This window comes from Notamacropus eugenii, chromosome 2 (assembly GCF_028372415.1).
Source record: "Notamacropus eugenii isolate mMacEug1 chromosome 2, mMacEug1.pri_v2, whole genome shotgun sequence".
Classification (NCBI taxonomy): Eukaryota; Metazoa; Chordata; class Mammalia; order Diprotodontia; family Macropodidae; genus Notamacropus; species Notamacropus eugenii.
This window is the reverse complement of record NC_092873.1, coordinates 191,991,639-192,018,231: the sequence shown is the minus strand read 5'-3', so window position 1 is coordinate 192,018,231 and position 26,593 is coordinate 191,991,639. Positions and strand designations below refer to the sequence as shown.

General features: G+C 41.0%; 1 protein-coding gene across 6 annotated transcripts in view; it reads left to right on the top strand.

Annotated features, from left to right (window-relative positions):
- FYN (FYN proto-oncogene, Src family tyrosine kinase) overlaps positions 1-26,593 on the top strand; it is a 296,371-nt gene that overhangs the window by 189,790 nt on the left and 79,988 nt on the right. For all 6 annotated transcript variants that reach the window (XM_072637648.1, XM_072637647.1, XM_072637645.1 and 3 more), the window contains 2 exons: positions 19,353-19,610; positions 24,042-24,138. In XM_072637648.1, the coding sequence (XP_072493749.1) occupies positions 19,364-19,610; positions 24,042-24,138 (344 nt within the window). In that variant the 5' untranslated portion in view covers positions 19,353-19,363. The remainder of the gene's footprint in view (positions 1-19,352; positions 19,611-24,041; positions 24,139-26,593) is intronic.

Here is a 26,593-nt window from a genome sequence, read left to right as displayed (position 1 = left end):
CCTTATTGGTAGAGGAGAACCCTAAATGCACTGATTTCTTATTTATTTGCATTCTTCCCAAAAGAGTTGCAGGGCAGCTTTGAAATCCTAACCCTTTACAAGGGAAGAAAAAGTTGTCACCCTGGTGGTAGTGTTGCTTTGTAACTTGGGTACAACACTCAACATCAGATCAGTTTCATGGCTCCCCCTCTGCCACTCCCCACCAAAATATAATAAGCTTACGATCCTAAAACACAATGCAAATGGCTTCACATCTAAATTTTCAGAGCAGTGGGTTGTGATAGCCTTTGACTTCAGAAACCAGTAAATAAACAGAAAACAAAGAAACTGGCCAATAAAAGTAATTCTCTAGACTCAGTCCAAAGAGAGGGAACTGTGAAAAGACAGAAAAATAAGTCCTGCCCCTTCTCCCCCCCACAAATTCCACTCTACTTCTTTAAAGAATGTCAGTCTTTTTGACTGGAACTGGCACACGGAGGAGAACCCAGAAGAATTCACTGTCTGTGAAAGGATGAGACCACAACATTTACAGAATCATCTGGCACGAAATTCAATAGAAGCCCAGTAGAGTCACTTTTGTTTGACTTGGTGGACTGAGGCTCCTCAGCTTTCATTTGCTATATTGGGGTGGGGGGTGGGAGGTTTGATTACGCCTGCTCTAACAGCCGCTTTGTTAGAATGCATTTCCTTGTGGCTTTGCCAGGTGACCTCTGACCCCACCCCACCCCCACTCCTGCACCAGGCCAGTTCCCCCAACAACAACTGCTCCTTAAACAAGCCAAGCCAGTGAAGTCAGTCTTTGCTACTTTGTCCAGCTAGGACACTGACTTTCCTGTTTTCTATTTTCAGGCAGTGCCCAGAGTCCACATTTTTGGGTTTTTGTCATTTTTTTAACCTTGTTTTTTAGAGTCCAATGACAGAGAGAGTGGAAAGATGCTCTGATGACCATGCACATTAGGAAGAAGCATATTTTTGCAGAACTGTCAGTGTCAGGATAGTGAGGTTGAAGAGGAACCAAACTTTTAGGCTATACAGGCTAAGGTAGCTATCCTGGCTTTCCTTTCCACCCTCAGTACATTTGAGAAGAAAAGATAAATAATTAAGCCGAATTTCCATCAGCAGACTCAAGAATTCTTGGACATCAGGAAAGGATGAAGGGTGAGAAAGAGAAGAACCAGAGAGATGAGGGCAAACTGTCCCTTCCCTTTGCCCTTGTGCCAGGATAAGGCAGCTTCAACCCCACCCCCAGGAAGCACTGACATAAGGATAAATATATGCTTCTGGCCCTCTCTTCCTCCCTCTCCTCCTGACTGTTAAATACGGGAGCATCTTCCTCAAAAAGCCTCCAGTGCCTATCTGTGGGACTGCCTGGCAGGTAGGAGAAACTACCTTATGCAATGCTGTTTCTTGGGTATTTCAGTAACTAGATCTTCTTGGATAAGGTCCAAAGCACATCTTCCTTCTACAGCATTGTTACTGAACCATCAGAGTAGTCTCTCAGGATTTCTAGTGCTCAGGGCCATCAAACTCTTGAGAACCTGCTAAAACCATCTGCCTCGGTATCCCTGTATATCAGGACTCCACCACCTCCCAAACAGTGCCCCACATTGATTGTGTGTTGTTTTGACTTTTCTGAGCTTTCAGTTGAATTTTCTACAACTATTCACCAAATGTGCATTCACCACCCACTTCCTGATTGACTCCCATACTGCCCCCCTCTTCCCCACCCTCTTCTACAAACTCTGAAAAATCTGCTCCCAGATGTGGTGAAAACTGAGTCATAATGAGTCACATGGTCCTCTTAACACCCTTTCTCCCCTTATCCTCACCTTGCATAAAGGCTTGCTAAGAAGAGCCCCTAGTTTTCCTGATCTACAAACCACTCCTTTTATAAATTGGTATCTCACCTCACATATGAATGTATCACCTCATGTATATTCTAAAAACTGTAACTTACACAGGGAGCCTGTCTGTGCTGGGGAGGGAGGAGGAGAGGAGAGGACTTTAACAAAGCCTTGGAAATTGCATGTAGCATGCCAGTAGAGATCAGGTCAAGTCCAGGTTAGAACATAGTGGCCTTATTTTTATCTTCATTTAGATATTCACATGCAAACCCTGAACCCCACTTATACACATAAGGAAACATAAAATTAATACAAAGATTTTTAGTTTGGGTGGGAGGTGAGAAGACCTGAGTGAGTCAAGAAAAGACTTGAAAAAGTTGACTCTTGAACTGATATTTGAAGATAGCTAAAAATTGTAAAGGGTAGAGATAAGAGGGGAGAGAGGAAAATGCAAACAGCATAGCTCTGCTCTAGTGTGGGGTAGACAAGGAGTCATTGATAGGCTGCCTAGAAAGTTAGGTTGAAGCCAGTTTGTGGAGAGCTTTTAGTACTAAACCGAAGAGTAGGAAAGGTCATTGTTGGTTATTCATGTCCAACTCTTCATGACCCCATGAACCAGATTGTCCATGGGGTTTTCTTGGCAAAGATACTGCAGAGGCTTCAGTGAATTAAGGCAAACAGAGGTTGAGTGACTTGCTCAGGGTCACATAGCTAGTAAGTGTTTGAGGTCCATACTGAATGCTCTATCCACTGAGCCATCTACCTGCATCCATCCTAGAGACAATAATGAGCTAAGGCAGCTGGTGGTGCAGTAGCTAGAACACTGGATCTGGAATCAGGATGCTTTGAGATAAAATGAGGTCTCAGATACTTACTAGCTATGTGACCCTGGGCAAGTCACTTAACACCTATTTGCCTCAATTTCCTCCACTGTAAAATGGAGGTAATAATAGCACCTGATGATCAAATGAGACAATATTCGTAAAAGTTCTTAGCATGGTACCTGGCACATAGTAGGTGCTATATAAACATGCTATTCTTAAACCTCCCCTTTCTGAAGCTTCTGTGACAGATGAGTGGCATAGTGTCATGCCTGTACTCTTAACATCCAGCCAGCTGTAATCATCACTTACATTGTTTTATTAAGTACTTTGGATGGCTGTCAACGAATAGAAAAATAAATAGAAGGAAAAGGAGAGGCAGAGGCTGTGGATTGAGCTTTCCAGTACTGGGGTTATTTGGGCGAGATAGGAACTATTGTTCCAGAAGGGAGATGGGAGGCCAAGCAGAAATCTCTTAAGGAACCTTTGAGAATAACTTAAATTCATCCTATTCCTTTGCTGTCTGCTATTGACCAAGACCCTTCCTCTTTACTTTTAAGAAGGTCCTGGCAGATACATACACAGATGATCAAATGAGTTTATTCCTGTTTTTCCTGTACTTTGTAGTCTTTCGTTGCTTTTCAGTGGGCTCAATTCTGCAGTCATTATGTGTGCCAAAAGTACTGTTTACTGGTCGATGACAGCCTAGAGAAGGGCCCTCTCCCTTTCAAGGCCATGGCTCCTTTAGTGGAGGCAGGACTGTTAGCTCCTACTCTTCCTAAGGCATGTGGCAATTCCAAGGAAGAATATATTGTCTCAGACACTTTACTAACTGTGTGATCCCGGACAAGTCACTTCACCCTGTTTGCCTTAGTTTCCTCCTCTGAAAAATGAGCTAGAAAAGGAAATGGCAAACCACTCCAGGTTCTTTTCCAAGAAAACCCCAAAAGGGGTCATGAAGAGTCAGACACAATTGAAGTAACTTAACAACAAATTAAGAATCACTAGTATGCCCAATTTATGAAGGACATGTATTCCTAAAAAGTCATTTAGGAATCTTTTTTTTTTAATGCTCTAGGAGAATTCCCTCTTTAAGAGAATTCCTTGGGAAATCATTTTGTAATTGTGGGTCAAAAAAAGTGCTCTTGCTTTGCTAAGTTCATAATATTGAACACAGAGTTTCCTTTTCTTAAAGCAGGGCCCACATACAGAGCTCTGGGTCACCCTTTCTGAAAGGGAGGTCAGAAAGGCCAGTATGACTGTTAGTGTCACCAAAACCATTCATTCAGAATGTCAGGGAGAGAATGACTCACCCCACATGGTATGGTCCTGACACCTAGACAGAGTGAACTGTCACTGGCTGTGGGGTGTCAGTGATGTGGCTCAGCCGTGGGGCAATGGCCTCATTTAGTCACGCTTTTGAAGCTTTTCCCACAGACACAGGGATCCTCCCACACAAGCTTCTACCCTCAGCCCCCTCCCTTGGCATATCTCAGCCCCACCCACCTAGTTATCTACACACACACACACACACACACACACACACACACACACACACACACACACACACACTCACTCACTCACTCACTCACTCACTGATTAGAAATCACAGGATAATAGACTTTTAGGGTTGGAACCAACCCACATGGCCATCTAACCCCCAACAAATGCTTAAAAAAGACTCTATGACACCACACACTCACAGTGGTCAGCCAGGTAAACCTCTGGAGAGAGGGAACCCACCGAATCTACTTTTGGACAGCTCCAACCACTAGCAAGTGTTTCCTAGCATAGAGCCTAAATTCTCCTCTTAACATCCATTATTCCCCATCCTGCCCTTGGGACAGAACTTGCACATGACAATCTTTCACATATTTGAAGTCATTCCTGAATCTTCCCTTCTTCCAACTAAAGGTCCTGAGTTCCTTCAGTTGATTCACATATGATAGGAAATTAGAGGCCATCCACAATTCTGGTTGCTTTTGTGAGACTGGAATTGGCAGCCCAGAATTCAAACTCAGCCTCCAGTGCTTACTACCTGTGTGACCTTGGGCAAGGCACCCACCCAGTCTTCATAGGCCTCGGTTTCTCCATCAGCGAAAATGAAGGGGTCAAACTAAATGGCCCTATGAAGTTCATACTTATGTTGTATTGGCAGGATTCTAGAGTATAAAGTTGAAAGCCTAGATTCAGGGTGATGGTATATGGGATTTTTCCCTTCAGAAAAAAAAAATGTCCATAGCTGAACTCTTTTTTTTTTTTTTAAATATATGTGTGTGTGTGTGTGTGTGTGTGTGTGTGTGTGTGTGTATATAATATTTTTCATTTTTTCCCCAATTATATATTATAACAATTGTATGTTTTAAGTTTTGAATTCTAAATTCTGGCCCTTTCTTCCTCCCTGCCTTCCCCCCTGAGCAACATGAATTCCTGTCCTTCATTGTACAACTAATTTGAGATTACTTAGCCATAGCACCAATTATATGACCTGTGAGATATTCCATATTGAAGAAATGAAGCCAAGAGTATTTGCATCTGAAATGTACCAGTCTACAGCCCTTGACATCTCTACCTCTTAACAGTATAGAGAGACCTATCAATTTCAAGCAAATTGAAAAGACTGATGCTGGTGAAAGCTCTAGTGTGTGTGGGGTCGGGGTGGGGGAACGGGGAGACTTTTTCCACCCCTGCAGAGAGCAATTCAACTGTAGCTTATAATCTTAGGCTTTTAGATTTGGTGGGCTCTAAGAACTATTTGCTGTCCCTAACATGTGACATTCTATCTCCTTTCTGTGTGCCTTTACACAAACAGCCCCACGTTTCTGGGATGTGCTTCCTAAGAATCCCTAAGCTTCCTTCAGAGTTCAGATGCAATCTCCTCCATGAAACCCTTCCTGATCCATTTTCTGTACTTCCTCCTCACCCCCACCAGCTGCTCATGGCTCGCCCTGAAATTACCTTGTCTTTTACTTCTATATATTTTGTATCAGTTGAAAGACATCAGTGGATAATGGATAGACCTGTGTTCACATCCTGCCTCTGACACATACCGGTTATACTGCCCTGAATAAGTAAACTTCTCAGCACTATAATAGGCAACATTATTCATTAAAGATGCCAGTCTACACTAGTAGAATTTTCTTACCCAGAAATTTTTTTGTTTGTCAATGAAATTCTTGATCCAGTCCCTGTCCCTCTGATTTGTTCTACTTACATGTGTTTAGTGGCACAGTAGATAGAGCAGTGGGCCTGAAGTCAAAAAGACTCATCTTCCTGAGTTCAAATCCAGGCTCAGACATTTACTAGCTATGTGACCCTGGGCAAGTCACTTAACCCTGTTTGCCTCAGTTTCCTTATCTATAAAATGAGCTGGAGAAAAAAATGGCAAACTACTTCTGTATCTTTGCCAAGAAAACCCCAGATGGGGTCATGAGTCAGACTCCACTGAAATGACTGAACAACAGATGTATCCAAGTTGTTTTCCCTCAGAGAATGTAAACTCCTTGAAACTAGGAACTGTTACATTTTTTTGTTGTTGTTCCTCTAGATCCCCAATACCTTAGAGAATTCCTAGCACATAAGTATATGTAGCCATCGATTATGGTAGCCTAGCATAGATCAGCCAAGTGAGCTGACAGTCTGGAAGTGCAATAAGAGATTAAGTGGTTTGCTCATAGGCAGGACTTGAACCCTTTCTTTCCCCTAAGTTGGTCCTCTCTCCACCAATCCAATTTGTATTAGACTGAACAGCTAGTCTTTCCCAGCAGACCTACTTCCGTTTTTTCAGCGTTGGCTCTCTGAGGAGCTTGGCCTAGTTGCATCCTGAAGTCGGGTATTTGTCCATTTGTTCACCTGAAGCAGCTCTGGGGATCCCTCTTTTTTTTTTCTTTGTAAAAAACAAGGCAGTATCTGACATGGCCCTGTGGTGGGGGGACGGAGTTCTCGTTGTTAACTATATGCTAACAGGAGATTAGGCAGGGAGGGAAGAGAGGCACTATAGATGAGAACTGACCAACTCTAGGGAAAGCTTTTCCCTTGATACCATGAGCCCCCTAAGGCAGCTTTGTGGCACACTGTGTTGGAGTACCAATGTGAGCCCTTCCAGCCAGGAACCAGACAGCCTCAGGGACCTCAGCTAGGAATCTCCCCGATGTGGCTTCACATCCTGAAGCATCACCCTGCTAAAGGGCCTGAGACGGTGACCCTCCTAGACTTTCTGCTCTCACCCACACAGTGACAAGTGGGAAGGAAACTCTGCAAACTTAGGGATTTAGGGATTCTGGAAAAATAAGGATTTTCAATATTGTATTTTTTTTTCTTCCTTTCTTTCCCTTCCTTCTTATCCTAGACATGAGGGTGGCATCTTTTCCCCCTATTAAGTGTAAGCTAAAAATTCTCTTCAGATTTTGGAAGATTGAACTGACCTCTAAAAATTTTTGAAAATGATTCCTCCAAACCGCAACATGATTTTTGTGGTTATTTCAAGATTTACTTGGTTTAAGAGGCCTCACCTCTCAGTGGAAAGTGCTCTGGACTTGGAGCCAGAGGATTCAAGTTTAAATTCCTGCTCTGCTAAAGACCCCATAACCTTGGGCAAGTCATGTAATTTCTTTTTCCTATAATCTCCTTACCTGCAAAATGAGAGGGTTTGACTTTATCCATGACTTCCAAAGAAACTTTCATCTCTAAATCTATGATCCTGTGAGGCAGCTAAATGGCACAGTGATTGGAGAGATCACTAGACCTGCAGTCAGTGTGACCTAAGATCAAATCCAGCCTCGGGCTCTTACTAACTTCATGACCCTGGGCAAGTCACCTAACCTCTGTGCTTCCTTTCCTTATCCATAAAATGGGGAGAATAGCGACATCTAACTCAAATGATCAAATGTGGTGGGGATCAAATGAGCTGATTCATAAAGTGCTTTGCAAATCTTTAAAACACTACAGAAATGCTTATTGTTATTATTATTATTACTGTCTTACACAGTAAATAGCCAAGTAAATGCTAATGTTTCAGCCAGTAATGACTATTAATACAAAAAGATGCATTAAAAAAACAGCCTAGAAAATTTATAATTCCTCCTTTCCTTCTTCCCACTATGCTTCCAAGTATCATTTGGGCATCTTTTTGTTCTCTTGCCGATCACCTCTAGAGCTTGGTTTTAATTGCTGTACTCATTCTGCTAAGTAGAGAGCAGATAAAAAGGAGATGACAGTAGTACAGGGAAAGATGCCACGGATGGAGTGCATGCCACCATGTGTCACCGAGCTCTGATTCTTTCATACTTACCCTCCCTGCCTGTATCCATCAGCACCTCTTTAACTGGGGCCCTGGGTTAGGAACAAATATTTTCTCTGTGTACTTTGATAGTAGAACCACTCAGCTAACACAGCTGAAAAGAAAGCTGTCCGTGTCTAAGCCTTCATCCTACTCTCCTTCCTCCCTTTTCCCCTTCGGTTCTCATATTCTAAGAGGATTTGTCATATTCTTTTTTGGAAAACCTCCATCTGTAAAATGAATGGATTAGAGTAAATGATTTCCAAGTCACCTTCTGGCCCCAAATCCTGCACTAACACCAACCTTTTGCTCCCGGGCCTTTTTTTTTTTTTAACATATAGTGACCCCACAGGATTAAAATGTTTCTTAAGATGCCTGTGATGTCACAAATCTCAGAGAGCTGTTGCTTTTTTTCTCCCTTTCTCTGAAGTGACTGATGTATGTGGAATGAGTGTGGGTATGTGTGTGTGCTTAATCAGGGGTGCCCAGCTGGCAGAGGAGGATTCTACTGCATACTTTCATGGGGGAGGGGAAAGAGACTAGAAATTCTGAAGCATATTTAATTTGGATTAAAGCCGAACTCTTCATTTTATGCTGCTGCATGCTGCTTTATAATTCACTTGAGAAGGATGCCCGCCTTGGGCTACAGTATAGATCTCAGGAGACCCCAGAGAAGTGAAAGAGACTTGAAACACATCATTTTGGACTTGTTCAATAAAGGGTGGTGGAGATAGGGCTTAAAGCCTGCAGGAGAGTTGGAGGAAGTTGGAAAGGATCAAATGAGAAAGAAGTGAGATATCTGTGTGGCTGAATTCATGAGTGTGAGTAGGTATGTTCAGTCATGTCCAGCTCTTTATGACTCTATTTGGGGGGTTTTCTTGGTAAAGATACTGGCATTATTTGCCATTTCCTGCTCCAGTTCCTTTTACAGATGAGGAAACTGAGGTAAACAGGGTGAAGTGACTTGCCCAGGATCATGAAGTTGATAAGTATCTGAAGCTGGATTTGAACTCATAAGTCTTCCTGACTCCAGGCCTGGCGCCATGAGTACATGCATGCGATCTAACTGACAGAGCTGCTTCTGAGATCTTTCTTCTAGGTATGGCTTAACAACATTCAGAGGCAGGTGCTCACAGAGTTTAAGCACATCCACCCTTCCTCACCTTTGCCTCCTGGCTTCCTTGGCCTCCTTCAGATTCCAGCTGAAATCTCACCTTTTCCAGGAAGACTTTCCTGATCTTCATACTCATGCCTTAAAAGATTCCCTCTGTTGGTTATTTCCAGTCCATCCTGTACATTTTCTTAAAAAGCTGTTTACATATTGTTTTCCCCACTAGACCAAGCTTCTTGAATTGTGTTTCACCTTTCTTTCAATCCCCAATGTGTAGCACACAGTGCCGGGCCCTATAGTAAGCATTTAATAAATTTTTATTGATTGACTAACTGATGGCCCATAGTTGACGTACATCAAGAACCCTGCTAGATATCGATGAGTCCCTCCCCTAAGGCAGCACAGTGGTATATGTAAACAAGTCCCCACCGCAATGCAGGCATAGGCTGAGCCATATAGCTGAATGTTTTGCAGGCATTTTCCCCTTGACTCATCTGCTTAGAAATTTGCAGTATGGCAAGGAGCCCTATCAAGTCAGGCTCAGCTCATTTGGCTTCTTCTGGCTTTTATGTCAGGAACTGATTAGCCCTGCTGCCCCAGGTAGGAGGAAAGAAAGCACAAGGCTTTACACAAATATTTTCACTGTAATTAACTTTTTGATGGCTTGTGCATGTGCTTGTGGATTTATTTCGGTTTCTTTTCATTACAGAATTCTTTTGCAATGGTAGGGAAGGGATAAGAAAAGTCTATGGAGAAACATTTGCTCCCCGATTTAAAATTCATAATGCAAGGATGCTAGTCTTGATTTGAAAGAAAAATTTGTTTTCCCTTCAATTATATAAATCCAGACCCTTTCTAACTATTGCATAAAATCAGACTGCAAACTCCTCAGTTAGATTATAAACTTCTAGAGAATGAACAATGTCATTCCCACACCCCACCCTCCTTTCTAAAAAATCCTTAGTACCTAGCAGTATAGGACACCCAGCTGGTTAACAAAGGCCTTAGGAATTGAATTTTGGTATATTGGGATATATCCAATAAAGATTGTAACCACAATACAGAACCACCACAATACAGAAAGTTCTTATTGTTAAGTGGTATCTGATTCTTTGTGACCCCAGTTGGGGCTTTCTTGGCAAAAATACCAGAGTGGTTTACCATTTCCTTCTCCAATTCATTTTCCAGATGAGGAAACTAAGGCAAATAGGGTTAAGTGACTTGCCCAAGGTCACACAGCTACTAAGGATCTGAGGAGAGATTTGAACTCAGAGATCTTCCTGACTTCAGACCCAGAACTCTATTCATTGTCAGCCATCTAGCTGCCTGACATCATACTGAAACTGCTTTCTCACAAGTCCCCAGTAATTTCCTCAAGGCCAGATCCAATGGTCTTGCCTCAGTCATCCTTCCTGACCTCCCTGGCTACTTTTGACCCCTTCCATTATTTCCCTCCTTGAAATTCTCTCTGACTGTCCATGATATCATCCTGGTTTTCTTCCTACCTGTCTAACCACTTTTCAGAATCTTTAACTGGCTACGAGTCTTCCTCCCACATTCTAAATGTGAGCATCTCCCAAAGTTCTGTCCTTTTTCCTCTTCTTTTTTCTGTTTATATTTTCTTCCTTGACAATCACACCCACTCCCAGAGCTTCGGCTATGACCTCTATACAAATAAATCCTAAATCTTTATCTCCAGTTCCACATTTCCAGCTGCCTGCTAGAATCTACACTTGGATGTGTCTACTGCATTTCAAACTAAACATATCTAAAACTAAACTTTATATCCTCTCCCCTCCACCCCCAACTCCTCCTATAGCTCTAGTTCTGTTAAAGGCACCACCATTTTCTCCTTCATTCTGGATCAAAATTCCAGAACCATCTTTGGCTCTTATATTTTGTACCTTCCTCTGTCCAAGTCTCCAAGGTCTGAAAAGTCTGTCTTCGAGGTAAGACACCTTTGTAGCACAGTAAAAAGATTGCTGGCTACTAGCTAGCATCAGAGGACCTGAGCTCAAATCCCATCATCCTATCTATATGACCTTGGGCTACTTACTTAAATTCCGCAGGCCTCAGTTTCCTCACTTTTAAAATGAGGGAGTTGGAGTAGATGGCTTCTGATGTCCGCTCCAGATCTAGATCTATGATCCTTCTTCTCAATTCTGGTTGATATCATTTTAATAATAATAATGATAGCATTTTTATACTCACACAGTTGAAAGGTATACAAAAGAATACAGACTCCTAATGTGCTTATGGCTTATTGACTATAAAAGAATCCTTTTTTTGATAGAGCAAATTAGTCAATCAGTAAGTGTTTATTAAATGTCTGCTATGTGGTAAGCGGATCCTAGGAACTGAAACAAAGACAAAAATAAAAGCGTCCCTGGCCTCCAGGAGCTTAAATCCTATTTGGGGGCAGGGGATGGGGAGCCACATGCACACTTCAAAGTATGTACAAAATAATGCAACATACAGGCACGGTGATTTGTGGGGAAAGCAGAGAGATACTAGCAGTGGGGAGGAAGGAGGAAGGCAGGGCGGGGGTAGAGAAGGGCCGCATCTCATGTAGGGGGTGCTGTCTGAGATGAGCTTTGAAGGTTCTGAGAAGCAGTGGGGAGAGAGGGGCGTTCCAGACTCAGGGATGGCCTATGCAACGGCACAGAGATGAGTGACGGGTTGTTGTGTGTAAGGAGCAAACAGCAGGGCTCCCACTTTGGCTAGATCTCCTAGGACATGAAGAAGAGAAATAGGGAGTTGGAAGAGAAAGTTGGAGCTAGGTTGTGAAGTCCTTTAAATGACCCAGTGAGGAATTTTTGTTTGATATTAGAGGAAACAAATTGCATTCTGGGAAGATGATGGAGTCGGTCAGAAATGTCCAGGCAGTCCAGATTTCCTCCTCAAAGAAGCCACAAGCCAATGAAGTTTATTGAATGAGGTGAAGGATATGGTCAAAAGTTGTGCTTTTGGGGCACCTTTGTGGAAATACAGATAGTGGAAAAGAGAGACTTCAGGCAGAAAAACTAATTAGAGGGTGACAAAGTGAGCGAAGAGTGGTCCCTGAGTGAATGGAGAGAAGGGGATGGACATGAGAAATGTTGTGGGGGCAAAATTGGCCCCTGTGGGAGGAAGATGAGTGAGGAGTCAAGGATGACCCCAAGGATATGAACCTGAGTGGCTGGAAGAATGGTGGTGCCCTCAGGAGCAACGTAGAAGGTGATTTGGAGGAAAAGAGAATGAGTCCTGTTTTGGACATGTTGAGGTTAGATATCTATGGGATAACCAGTTGGAAGTGTCCAGTAAGCAGCTGGTAATATGAGACGTGCTCAGGAAATATACTCAAACTGGATATATAAAACTGGAAGAATGGGTAGAGGAGAAGCTGGAGGGGCACAGAGAAGAAAGAGAAGAGAGCCTAGGACAAATACCTAGGGATACATACCCCTAGGTGGGAAGTAAGATAGGGAGGCTGAGAAGAAATATGCAGATGGGTAAGAGGAGAACCAAGCAGTGGCATGAAATAAAACCACAAAGGAGAGACTACCTTAGGGGGAAAGGTGATCAGCAGTGGCAAACGATCCACAGAATTGCAGCAAGGTGTGGCCTGTGTTTTTGTTGCAATAATACAAGAGAAAAAATGTATCATAGTGGAAAGAGTGGTAGATTTGGAATCAGAAGACCAGAGTTCCAATCCCACCCATCACTTAATCCCCTATGTGTCTTTGTCATAACCTCTCAGAGCATCAGTTTGTCCTCATCTGTAAAGTGAAGGGTTTGGATTGATAACCTCTAAGGGTCCTTCCAGTCCTAAATGCGGGATCCTATTATCCTGTGAAGATTCCTCAAAAGATGTCAGGTATGGTGGTGCATGCCTTTTAATCCCTGCTCCAGGGAGGTAGAGGCTTGTTTGCTTAAGCTTGGAAGTTCTACTGAAGTGGGCTAAGCAGGTCTGGTATCCACACAAAGTCTGGTGTCAGTATGGTAATTACCCAGGAATGGGAGGACATGAGGCTGCATAAACATAGGTGAACCCACCCAAGCTGAAAATAAGGTAGCTTAAAACTTCTGTGCCAAGCAGTAGAGAGATTGGGCCTGTGAGTGGCTACACTTCAAATTTGTGACATTGGGAGACCAAATCTGTGAGGGAGGGAGGGAAGAAAGGAAGGAAGGAGACACAAGAGAGACAGCCTCTTCTGTGACCCTCTGATTATTAATATTAAGCAAAGCATAAAACTGGGAAAAGTGTATTTGCCACTTCCAAATAGGAGGCGTAACACAGAGTCCAAGTTGCAAAGGGACTTAACTGGTGAGGTCATCCAAAGCCTCTTATTTGTAAATGATATTGTGATGACTGCTTGAAGCCCAGAAACGTTACAGAACCTCCTAATTGGGGACCTATTCAAATTGGGTCAGCTGGGTGACGCAGTGAATAGAGTGCCAGGCCTGAAAGTCAGGAAGACCCATCTTCATGAGTTCAAATCTAGCCTCAGACTAGCTGTGTGACTAGCTGTCAAGTCACTTCACCCTGTTTGCCTCAGTTTCCTCATCTGTCAAATGAGCTGGAGAAGGAAATGGCAGACCTCCCTGGTATCTTTGCCAAGAAATCCCCAGATGGGTTTACACAGAGTCAGATACACCTGAAACAACTGAACAGCAATCATTCAAAAGTTTCACTTAACTTCATTCAAGAAAAAACAAGCAGATAGAGAGTGACTGTTGTCCACACTACTATAAGCAGTTGGATAGACAAACCATAGATCTCATCTATCAGTATCATCAATTTCATCTCTGTGGAACAGATGTTCTTACATGGACAATAAATTAGGCTGGAACTGAACAGGAGGAACAGAGGAGGCTGTACTGCCTGTGGGAAATTGCATAGTCTCTTCAATAATGCCAAACTTCTTGAAACTAAGGCCCAATTTTTTTTCATTCCAGTGTTCTTTCTAGTGATTTATTATTCTAAATCACGGAATAGCAGTCTCCAAAAAAAATTTTTTTTGCTGAGATAAAGATTGGGAAATCTTTATTATATGTATATGTATGTGTTTGTGTATGTATGTATATGTGTGTGTGTATATATATGTATAGACAGTGGAGGGGGCATGTTGGTCATGAGTAGACTGTAACAGAAGAACACAAGGAACTATGCAGGAGAAGTGGCAAAAAAGAATGTCCTTAGAATAATGTGTGACCAGACAAAAACTCTGGGCAGTTACATAGCAAGACAGAGGCAAAATGGATGGACAACCCACATGTGATCCATGCAGTGAACTGTAAGAGGGCCTCCAGCGTAAGTCACCAGGATGGACGAGCATGGATGGTCAAGCTCTGCCCCACTGGAGGCACTACTCACATGATGAGATACTGCCATGAAGGGTTGAAATATGAAGAGGATTTGGGTGTAAGTTAGGTTAAAGAAAGATTTTCTTTTTTTGTTTGGGTGTTGTCTTTTTTTTTCTTATATAGGGCAGAGATTAAGGATAGTTCTCTTTTTTCTTTTTTTTCAGAATCACCAAGCTTTCAGACAAAAGCTACAGTGATGTTATTAGTTCTTACAGTTTGATTTAAACAAGCAAATTCAAGAATAAAAATCCCCTCTAACTTGCTTACCCATTCTTCTCATGAGAGTTCTTGGTGATTTCATGAAGAAGAGGGAAATATTTTTAGTTGCATGATAATTGCATGTGCATGAAGAAGCTGGGCATACGTCCGAGGGTTTTAAACTTTATTTTGCTCAGTGGAAATAGAATAATTAATTCTGTGACTTGAATGTTAGCTAGAGCCTCTATGGAGTACCCGTGGTAGAATGAGGCCAAGAGCCACATAGAAGAAGGCATGAATAGGTCACACTCTTTACCCGTAAAGGGAATTCTCACATCCATAAGATAAAGATTTATTTTAAGAAATCATAGGATTTATTGCTGGAAGAACCTTAGAAAGTCTAACCCTCTTATTTTACAGGTGATAGAGCCACATGAATGTAAACATCCGAGCTGGGATTCAGTTTCAGATCCTTTGACTCTAAAACCAGTGCTCTTTCCACTGTACCATGATGATTCACTCCTGGTACTTTATATGTGTTGCTATGTAAAAAGCTTCCTGGATCAAGGAACACTTCCAAGTAGATCCCTTTATAAAAAAGATTATCCTTTTATTTTTTTTTTTTAAGTAACTTCTGCCATAGAGAAATTAAACAAAGAAAGAGCGAAATAATTATCAATTTTTGAGGCAACATTAGATACATTAGGTCATGCCTGGGAGAAATTGTGTATTTCCTAATGGAAACTCATTAAATTCTTTTACCATTAAGTTAGAAAGCATGTTGGACAGAGAGTGCTGTATGTTAATCTCAAGTGATTTGCATGTAAATTTGTTCCGGCTTTGGTGATCTCAGCCTGAGCTTTAGGTGGCTCATTTCCAAACATTCCTAATCTCCAGAGCTGACATTCACATCCATATGTATTTATTGAGACACGTATCATGAGAAAGTTTCAGGACACTCCAGTTCTTTCTAAACCTGCACTTCTGGAGAGGTTGTGCTTAAAAACAGGGCTACTGACAGTCAACATCATCACAGCATTTCTACCTGAGTCTCACCCACGCTGACTTGCAAGACATTCTAGAGAAACAGACTTCTTAGTTCTCACTCTTCCTTGCCTTGAGTTACTTCCAACATCCTTCCAGTTGTTCATTTTTCAGTGAGTTTATGTAATTCTGCATCATGTGATTTTTTTTTTTTTGCCTATTTAGTTTCTTTGAATCAGGATGGACTATTTTTCAGAGCCCTGAATGGAAGAGACAAAACAAGTTGTGCCAACTCCCATGATTTCCATAATATTGCATCTAGGAGGTGCAAAGGTTAGAGCTGTCTTGGCTGTCCAGACTTCACATTTATAAATATGTCAGGGCATACAGAGGTGGCAGCCATTCTACCAGTGATAAAAGCTGTGGACATAGTGGCTTTGGACCATTGTGTTGATTGAGAACTAGAGGCCGTAGGAGCACCACTCTCCTCACTTCCAAAAGACTTATACTAAATCAATAAAGTCTTTGTGTTGTACTGAGTCAAAACACAGTAACTGAAAAATCCTCATTTATATCACGCATTACCAGAACTGGTTCTGCAAGAGCAATGCAAGTTAATTATGGATAGTTAACTGTTAATTTAAAAAATACCATAATATTCCCTCAAGAAAAATCAATTCTAATTTATATATCCAAGTATGTATGAATACTTACATAAAATTGTATATAGTGAGTTTGAATAATAGATAGATGGATAGATAGATAGATAGATAGATAGATAGATAGATAGATAGATATAAAATATGTTTGTTAGGTCTTAATCTGTGATTGAGTTGGTATAAAACACTCCTAATGTGGAAATTTCCTCCACAACAACTTGTCTGTAACTTCAGAGTCTTAGAGTTAGTTGCATGTGTGTGTATTTTATATAGGGATAGCCAGCTGGCACAATGGATAGAATATCACACTTTGAGTCAGGAAGACTCACCTTCCTCATTTCAGATCTAGCCTCAGACACTTACTGTGTGACTCTGGGCAAGTCACTTAACCTTATTCACCTCAATTTCCTCATCTATCAAATGAACTAGAGAAAGAAATGGCAAACCATTCCAGTGTCTTTCCCAAGAAAACTCCAAATGGAGACTAAAAGAGTTGGACATGACCGAACAACAAATATTTATTTGATGTATAAATAAATATGTGTGTGGAAAACACATGGGTACAAGTTCTTCCTTTGAGGGTTACTAAGTATGTGATGGTGAATAAATTATTTAACCTCTCAGTCATCCTGATCCTTGAGCTAAGCCTTGAGGGAAGCTCAGGACAGATGAGGAAGGAGTGCAGGCAGGGAAGATAGTGAAAGAGTAATCAGTATCACCACTCCAAAAAAGGTGAGTCACTGGCCCAGACATACTATTTGCCAAAGGACAATTTTTTAAATGGAATCATCTTTTTTTCTAGCCTTCACAACAAAACAATGCAAAGCAAGTTTTGTTTTTGGGGAGAAAATACAGCAAAGTGTAGTAAAGAAGTAATTCCAGTTAATTCCAGTGTGTGGTTAGAAAGTGTTGGAGGTGGGGAAGATGAAGGTTAATGGATATTTGAAAATGTAATTTTTTTTTTAATGATAACTTCATTTAAAAATGTGTCGGCCGTCATGACATTCTGCAAACATTTTATGATAATAGGACCTTCTAGTTTGTGCTATTTGTGGTTTTTTTGCTTTTTTATTTTCCATCCAGGAACTATTTCTTAACTTTGATCTTTATCATCATCTTACTTCTTTCAGTAACTCACTGAACTTAGTCATGCTACCCAGAAATGTTAAATAGTATTTCTCTGTTTCCTTTTCTTAGGTTTTATAGACTGTTGATGGGAGATGTGGTGCAAGTTGATTTACTGAATGGGCTTCATGCTAGTTTGGGTATATGTAAAGGACAGCAGTTCAATCTGTGACTTGTTCTTGGCTCGTTTTAGCCTAATTCTAGCCCATCTCTCTCAGACAAGTGTTATATTGTTAGATTATAAAATACTTGGAGCAATTTGGAAAGAAAGCTGTTGCATAGTAAAAATTATAATACATGGCAGTACTATTACCTCCTGAGTGTGTACCAAACCAAGGTTGATCATCAATTGATTGAATCAGCGTTTGGGCCATTATTGCCAGTTAGTGACAGCATTTTTATTCGTCAGATGTGTTCATGACTGGTGTGTTAAAGACACTGTCCTGGGTCCTGGGACACAAAGATAGATAGGAAATTGAACTTTCTTCCAAAAAACTCACTCTTTAATAGAAGAATGAGAGATGTTCTCATATAATTATATTAAGAGAATGTGATAAGTGCAAAGGAGAGGTCCAGGCAGAGTGCTATGATAAATTTGAAAACGGAGAAATTGTATCCAATAGGTGGAGGTGAGGCTGGAGTCTTAATGGAGGAGACTCCTGAGGTGGACCTTGATTTGAAGAAAGAAGTTCAGCAGGTATAGATGAGCTGGGATGGGAGGGAGCCACATGTAGCATTCTCTGCATGAGGGGATGGTGTGAGAAATATTATGAACATGAGGGAAGGCAGAACGAGAAGGGAAAAGGACAAATAGTAGCTCAGTTCAGGTGTGTACACTTCATGAAGGGAAGCGATATGAAGAAAAAAGCTGACAAGGTCATTTGGAACCAGACTGTGGATGTCCAAAGATAATACAATAAAAGGTTTTTACTGCCTCTAGAGGCTGGTAGGTTCATTCCTCCCATCACTGGAAGGGCACCCCACACTGTGGTATAGTGGATAGAGTGCCGGGCGTAGAGTCAGGAAGACTCATCTTCCTCATTCAAATCTGGCCTCAGATACTTACTAACTGTGTGACCGTGAGCTAGTCACTTAACCCTGTTTACCTGAGTTTCCTCATCTGTAAAATAAACTAGAGAAGGAAATGACGGGTCACAAAGAGTCAGACACAACTGAAAAATGACTGAACAATTATATAGATAGATACATCTATATATACGTATATATGCATATATATATGCATATATAAAATAAGTGGCTATATATACACATATATATACATGCATATACATACACACATATAGACGGATAACACTTCATCAGAAATGTTGTATCTGTACAGATACAGTTAAGCCGAGATAACCTGTGAGTTTCCTTCCAGCTCTGAGATTTTACAATGATGATAATTTTTATATAGCGATTTGAAGTTTACAAAACATGTTATATCCATCCCCTGAGGCAAATACTACAGGTATCAGCATCCCCATTTTACAGATGCGGAAACTGAGGCTCAGAAAGTTTGAGTGACTTTTCATTACACTTCTATCAGAAGTAGGATTTAAAACCAGGTCTGCTTGACTCAAAGCCCAGAAAATGTATCAATAACACCCCCTGTTCAGTCCTGCCACTGCATTCAGAGGGCAGTAGTGTGGGAATAGAAGACTGGTGTGATCCAAAAAAGGCCCATAGGTAGCCATTTGAAGGATAAATTAAAGAAGGATAAACTTATGGCAAGAAGACCAGTTAGGAAGCAGTTATTAATAGGCTAGGTAAGAAGAGATGAGAGCCTGAACCAGAGCTATTTGCAATGGAGGAGGAGGATTTTTTTGCTCATGTCTCTCACTAGACTAAAATTGTCCAAGAGAATGCTTACAGCAGCCTTGTGAATGCCAGCCATCTGTTGAGTCATGAACTAAGCAAGTTCATATAAGTATGGTGACCACTGATGTTAACATGCCTCCTGCTCTGCCTTCTTTGTCTTTGTAGGAATTTAGAGAATGGGCTGTGTCCAATGTAAGGATAAAGAAGCAGCCAAACTGACAGAGGAGAGGGATGGCAGCTTAAACCAGAGCTCTGGCTATCGCTATGGGACAGACCCCACTCCCCAGCATTACCCTAGTTTTGGCGTGACGTCCATCCCCAACTACAACAACTTCCATGCAGCCGGTGGCCAAGGGCTAACTGTCTTTGGTGGTGTCAATTCTTCTTCTCACACCGGGACCTTGCGTACCAGAGGAGGAACAGGTAGGCCCCCAGCATTGGCTGTTTACTTTTGAGTGGTGTGCAGTTTAATCCTTGAACCCCAAAGACTTCCTCTTTGTTGAGAGTCACTGAATCCCAGAGATGAAAACACTGGAGGAAATCCATTCTTCCACTTTTAAGATTTGGATCTGAGGACTATAAGAGGAAATGGGTGGGGCTCAGTGTTTCATTTGAAGTTCAAGTCAAAATATCAAAGAGATGAGAAAAGAAAAAAATCTCTGGCCCTCACCCTCCAAATAAAGCATTATCTTAGAAACTCTTTCTGGGAGACTAGGTGGACCTTATCAAAATGGTCCACTTGCCTGTATGGGCTGTTCACTACCCTGCCAATATCAACTTTAGAGTTTTCCCTCTTATCTTTTTTATTTCTCCCTTAATCCTCAGACTAGGAGATTATAGGCTTATTCAGTCTTTGCTGTTTCCCTCATCCCCCAGTCTCTTCCTATGACTTACCCATTCATTTCTGTTGTTTATTCTAAGTTACCCATCTACAGTTCTTGGCAAAAGAGTATATTTAAGGCAGGGATCCTCAGCCTAGAGTCCATGAACTTAGGCTGGTTTTTTTTGTTTCAATAAATATCGTTCAATACAATTGATTTCCTTTTGCGGTCCTATTTATTATATGCATTTAATCATTTTGCAATCTTATATATTATATGCATTTAAAAATAGCTTTGCATGTCCTGCTAAGTCAATTATCATATTCTCAGATCTTCATTTTCCTACCTTACATTCATATTTCACTGTCATATTTGCTTATTAACTAATACTTTGTCCAGTGTTGGGTATTTCTTTGCCAAGATGCCAGAATGTTTCTTCATTCATTTTTATAAACTTTTGTTTTCTAAAACTTTTCCACTGGTTGATGTTTTATCTGACTTTACTTCATTTATTAGAAAAACTTTGAAGAATATGGAATCTTCTCCATCCATCTATCAAATATTTATTGAGTACCTATAGTTTGCTCAACAAGCATTGTGCTAGTGCAAATAAGCCTGATTTCAGCCCCTCATCCCTTACCCTCTTCATTCAGATGATATTTGAAATAAGAATGTCTTCTTTCCTTACCTTTGTCCCTTCTCATCCTGTGTCCATGCCGTACTTAATTAATTTACTTAATTAATTTTAAAAAGGGAGTATACTTAGTTTACAAAGGGAGTATATCTTGAAAGGCAAAATTGGACACACCTAGTTCACTTACTGAACTAACTCCAACCACCCAGCTCTCTGAGCACCGGCTGTACAGGGGGAAAAGCAATGCTTACCTCACAATGATCATTTGACTTCATGATGAATGTAACTTTCCTTAAAAGGATGAATTCTAGAGACAGGTTCTCAGGCTATTCATCCCAACAACCTTGATCAAGCATGAATGCAGAAGAGAGAAGATTGGCTTGGAGGAGAGAAGAAAAAGGGCAGGCCCCATAGCCTGTCTTCCACCGCCCTTCATTCGTGCAGGAATGAATAAATCAATCAATTGGTTTACACATATTTAAAGCAGGGCTTCTCAACCTGGAGCCCATGAACTTAGGGTTGGATTTTTTTTATGTTTTGATAACTATATTTTAGTGGAATTGGTTTCCTTTGCAATTCTATGCATTATGTGTATTTTAAAACATTGTCCTGAAAGGAGTCTGTACATTTCACTAGACTTCCAAAGACATCCGTAACACAAAAAATGCTAAGAATCATTGATTTAAGGTGCTTTCATATAGCCAAAATGGTGCCTGGCCAAAAAAAAAAGAGGGCAGCATAATCTCCCATGTTCTCTAGCAATCTGTGACACTTAATTTTGTCAATTCATACCTGTTTGTGTAGACACCCTCTCAGATAACTCAACCACACAGAGTAGGAATTCTTGTAATTAGATATACAAGTCATTGAAATCATGTTTATATATTTTTCTAGAATGCAAGAGAATCTGTTGTCACCAGCCCTAATCTAAGAATAAGATACTATCTTACTCCCATCACAGCATGAAATCCAAAAATAAATTGAGAAGTAGCATGGATAAGTTTTGCTGCCTTGCACTATTAATGATCTTTTGCTTCATATCTGGATATTATGAATAAGAGGTAGTATGATACAGTGGATAGAATTAAGAGCCAACCCCAGATTCATGACTACCTGGATTCATATCATACCTCTGATATATGCTAATTATATGCCCCTGGATAAGCCACTTACTCAGTATCCCAGGCAAACTTCCAGGTCTATTGATTACAGGAGACTTATAAACCTGTATGGGTAGAGGGTATTTCCTTACCAGGAATTCTCTATATTAATGAAATTGCAGGTCAAGTCCAAATGAAACTATGTGTAGATTGTGTGAGTGTATGTACATGTATGTATATACACATGTACATATATGTATGTATGTGTATGTGTGCATACATGTATACCCTACTTCCCCAAGGAGATTACAAGGTTCACAAGGGCAAGGATAGAGGTTGTACTTGAATAACACATTGCCTTGCATATAGTATTCTTTAGTACATATTAATTGATTGATTTTATAGAAGAGGGAAAGAGAAATTTAGTCATGGGCCCTAAAATGCCATCCATGACACAAAATAAGACTTTCTTAATATAAATTTAGTGACCTATTTGTATGTTCCGTGAGATGATCAGGGTGAATGATCATTCAGACACCCAAGAGGCCCATTTTTCAGCAACATACCAAATAGCCTCTTTTCTAACCATTCAAAGAAACCTGAAGATAAGAAAATGATTGCCAAATGAGTCTCCTTTTGCATGGTCAGACTGCATACCTGATGAATACCAATTTTCCCACAGGACATCCCTTTTTGGACAGAATTGAAAGATTCAGTACCACGTGCCCCCCTAATGTTTTGAATGGTCTCATTGGCACATCTGTTGTCTTGAAACTACCTCAGTTGCAGAGTTCCTTATTGAATGACAGAGAAAGACCTGTTCCAAGAGTTCTTCTTGCCATCACAGGCACTTTGAAGTGTGGGGAAATTTAATTGAGAAGCCAGAGCAAAGAGAATTAGAAAATTGACCCAACAGGAAAGAAAGACTAGACACTCTTTTCTGTTCAAAGCAGTGTGTGTGTGTGTGCGTGTGTGTGTGTGTGTGTGTGTGTGTGTGTGTGTGTGTGTGTGTACATATATATGGAGTATGTAATCCATACAGTCGAGGTTAAGTGACTTGCCCAGGGTCATACAGCTAGTAAGTGTCTGAGGTCAGATATGAACTCAGGTCCTCCTGTACTCTATCCACTGTGCCACCTAGCTGCCCCACAAAGTATATACTATGATGCAAAAAGATCTCTCTTTTGGCAGCAGTACACTAGTTATGGACAAATGAGTAAGGGCAAAGTCTTTTTCAATGAAATGCACCATGTAGCATCTTTAAATGAAATTGACCTTTACACCAGCAACAGCCACACCTATTTTCAATGGAGGTAGCATTGAGCACCCATTCTGAAATGGATTATAGGAGTAACTCTAGGTTATATCAGACCATCAATCAGCCAACCTCTCTATTTGGTTCCTATATGCCAGGCACTGTCCTAGGTGATAGATACAGAGACAAAAATGAAATAGTGCCTGACTTCAAGGAGCTTATATTCAATTAAAATGTACCCTAATAAGATCTAGTATCAGAGTAAATATTGCTATAACCAAGAGAAAGCCAATTTTGCTTAGTCCTTCAACAAAACAAGTTATTGTTGCAATCAATTCATTAAATCAGTGAGTACTTATGAAATGCTCATTTCCATAAGCAAAGCACTGGGGAGATAAATACAAAGAATGAACCATATGCCTGCCTTCAAGTCTTGTCTCAGACTTATGCCAGGCAAGCTATTTCATATTTTAGTGTGCTTCCCCCTCTCCAGGCAACTCTGTAAGACTAGAAGTTTGCTTTGGTAAAGGGAGTTCCTCGTGAGGAATTCCCTATCCCAATAAAGTAACAAGGCTCATGCAAAAAACAAAAAGTCATCTCACGTTCATTCAGAGAAGATGTGTACAGATCAGATTTGTGTTTCCTTGAACAAAGTTTGCAAAGTAAATTAAGCCTAGTAGATACAGCAAGCAAATATACAAATGTTGGTACATATTTGTTTTCATACTGTCACCCCTTTTAAGACTGTGAGCACCTCAATGGCACTTAGCACAGAATGTGGCATATAGTAGGCATTTAATAAATGCTGATTGACCCAATAATTCACTTTCCCACATATTAATTGTGATATTATATCTTGTAAAGGCCTTGTGGTGTGATGAAGCAATATTTAACCATATCACCACTGCCAAGAGCTTTAGGGAGAAGTGAGCTATTTTAGTTCATAACTTTTTTCTGTTGGCAGGGAGGAGGAAATGGGACTCATTTCTTTGAATCAGTGCCTTCTTCTGTAATCTCTGCTTTTGGTTTGTTTTCTTTTCCCAGGTGTAACCCTTTTTGTGGCCCTTTATGACTATGAAGCACGAACAGAAGATGACCTGAGTTTTCATAAAGGAGAAAAGTTTCAAATACTTAACAGCTCGTAAGTTTGGGAAGCGCCCTTGAGGAATGCGCATGCCTTTGGCTTTGGGGAAGAGATTTTTGTGCTATCCATTCTTAGCTTTTCCAGATGTGAGGAAGGCAGTGGAAGCACTCAGCCAATTAAGCAAGCCAGAGCAATATAAATTTGGGAAAACAAACGCAATTAGTGACCCCATGCAGTGTCCCATGAAACTACACCTCCAGAGTTTTTGAAGTACCCCACAATAGCCAAGCATCCTCCCCTATCCATCCATAGTTTCAAAAGCCTGGCACATGACTTGGCTGCCTACACTAGGCACTGCCTAGAGAATTCCCCCCCACACATTTCAGACGTTCCACTCTCTAAGACCTCAGAGCAGACAACAAATTCCTTCTGTTTTCAAAACTCTTAAACATTCCAATTAGTGAGATTTGCAGGGGCGTTTCCAAACAATGTAATTTTGTGAGTGACTGAAACCTTTGTAAGATGGGAAGAGAAGAGATCTCACCCACTCCAGTGTGTGACCGCGATGTACATATTTTAAATGTGGTCATCAGGAGCCCTGGGGAAGCAGAAGAGGAGGGTTTAAAAGAACAAATGGTACATAACTGGTGGCACATTTGCATTTTATAAATACATTTTATGCCAGGCTTAGCTTAGTATTGGTATTGGTTAGTATACTCTTGCCTGAAATTTCTTCTTTTAAAGGATAAAGGAAATAATGATCACATCCCCACCTCAGGCTCCAAATTTTACCTAGAAGAGATGAAATCTGACTGAATCAGTATGTAGATTAGAGTCCTCTGCTCAAATCTAAGCTCCCTAGAAAATAGTAGGGGAATATGTATGGTAAGGAAAGCCTTTCCCCAAAGATTGGTTTCTCTTGACTAGTGCCATCACTAGTAAGTGGAAGAGAAGCCAGGTAGGAGTTTCTTTCATAGATGCTCAACTCTGGCTTGCTTTTATTTTCACTCTGGTTAGTGGTCTTGCCAGCATCATTCCAGCAAAGACCAGACTCCCACTATGTATTCCCAGTCTTCACACAGTGAGAAAGCTGGGCTCTGCCTAAAATGGTTCTCGGCTACTCCATAGGTTGGGAGATCATGAGGATAGAAGTAGAAAGGAGGTACTGGAGAGGACTAGTATTTTATACAAATGTGATCTCATTTGATATGCGCAACAACCCTAGGAGGCAGGTGCTGTTATTATCTCTGTTTAATAGTTGAGGAAACTGAGACAAATGGAAGTTAAGTGACTTGCCCAGGATCACACAGCTGGTAAGTGTCTTAGTTTGGATTTGAACTCAGGTCTTCCTGACTCTGGGCCCAACACTCTATACCCTGGGCCACCCAGCTGTAGAGGTTGCACTATTTATATCCCTTGCCTCCGGAGAAAATGAAAAAGGGGGAAAGGTATTGACAGTGAACAGTCATAGGCACTAACAGTTCCATTTTGCTAGTGAGCTGAAAACCCAAACCTTCTCAGTGAACTCAAATCTAGGGAAGGTCGATGGAAATGTGCCACTCTAGGATGAGAAAACTTGCTTTCTCATGCTCACTTTAGGCAGATAACTCACTTGGATCCCTGAAGTCTTGTCTACTTACCCACAGGTGTTCATTAACATCCATGAATCAAAATTCATTACTAAGTGTGGGGGAAGAGTCTAGTGGGAGAGGGAGAGGTTTAGAATGCTGTTGTCACATTATTTAGGTTTGCGCTTTCCATGCAGCATTTGTGAGAAATTATTCTAAGAAACTCACATTTGTGTGGTACAGCGGGAAAGGATTAATTCTGGAATCAGAAGATCTGGGTTCAGATCTCCCCTCTGATGTATTTGTGTGACCGTAATCTACCTGGGCTTCCATTATCTTCTCTAGAAAATGAAAGGACCTCATTTCAACTCTAGATTTCTGAGCCTCTGAGGTTTATAGAACCCTTTCCTCACAAGCCCCTGGTGGCAACAGCATCTCAGAAAGAGCACTGGACTTTGAGTTAAAAGAGACCTGGGTTCATATTCTGCCTCTTAACACTTATTAGCTAATAAGTGTGACCCTGAACAAGTCTCTTGATTTCTCCGACTCTGTTATCTCACCTGTGAAATGGGTATAATAAATATACTGACCTTTCAGGGTTGCGGTGAAGATGAAATAACATTGTAGTGCAAAGTAACATGGAAGTGCTTGTGAACCTGTAAGAGCTATCAATTCCAGCTACTATGTTAGCATGCTAAACTGAGGCACAGAGGGGTTGAGTGATTTGTACATGGTCACTAATGGTGCTAATAAGTGTCCCTCAGGATTTGGAGCTCAGATCAGAATCCATATCTCCTGACTCAGAGTTCATGTCTCCTACTGTTTTTATCAGATTGCTTCTTGGTTACTATCAAGCAAGTGCTTACCTTATGCCAGGCCCTATTCTAGGCATTGGGTATATAAAGAAAAACAAAGGAACATCCCTCAATCAGCTTTCATTCTAT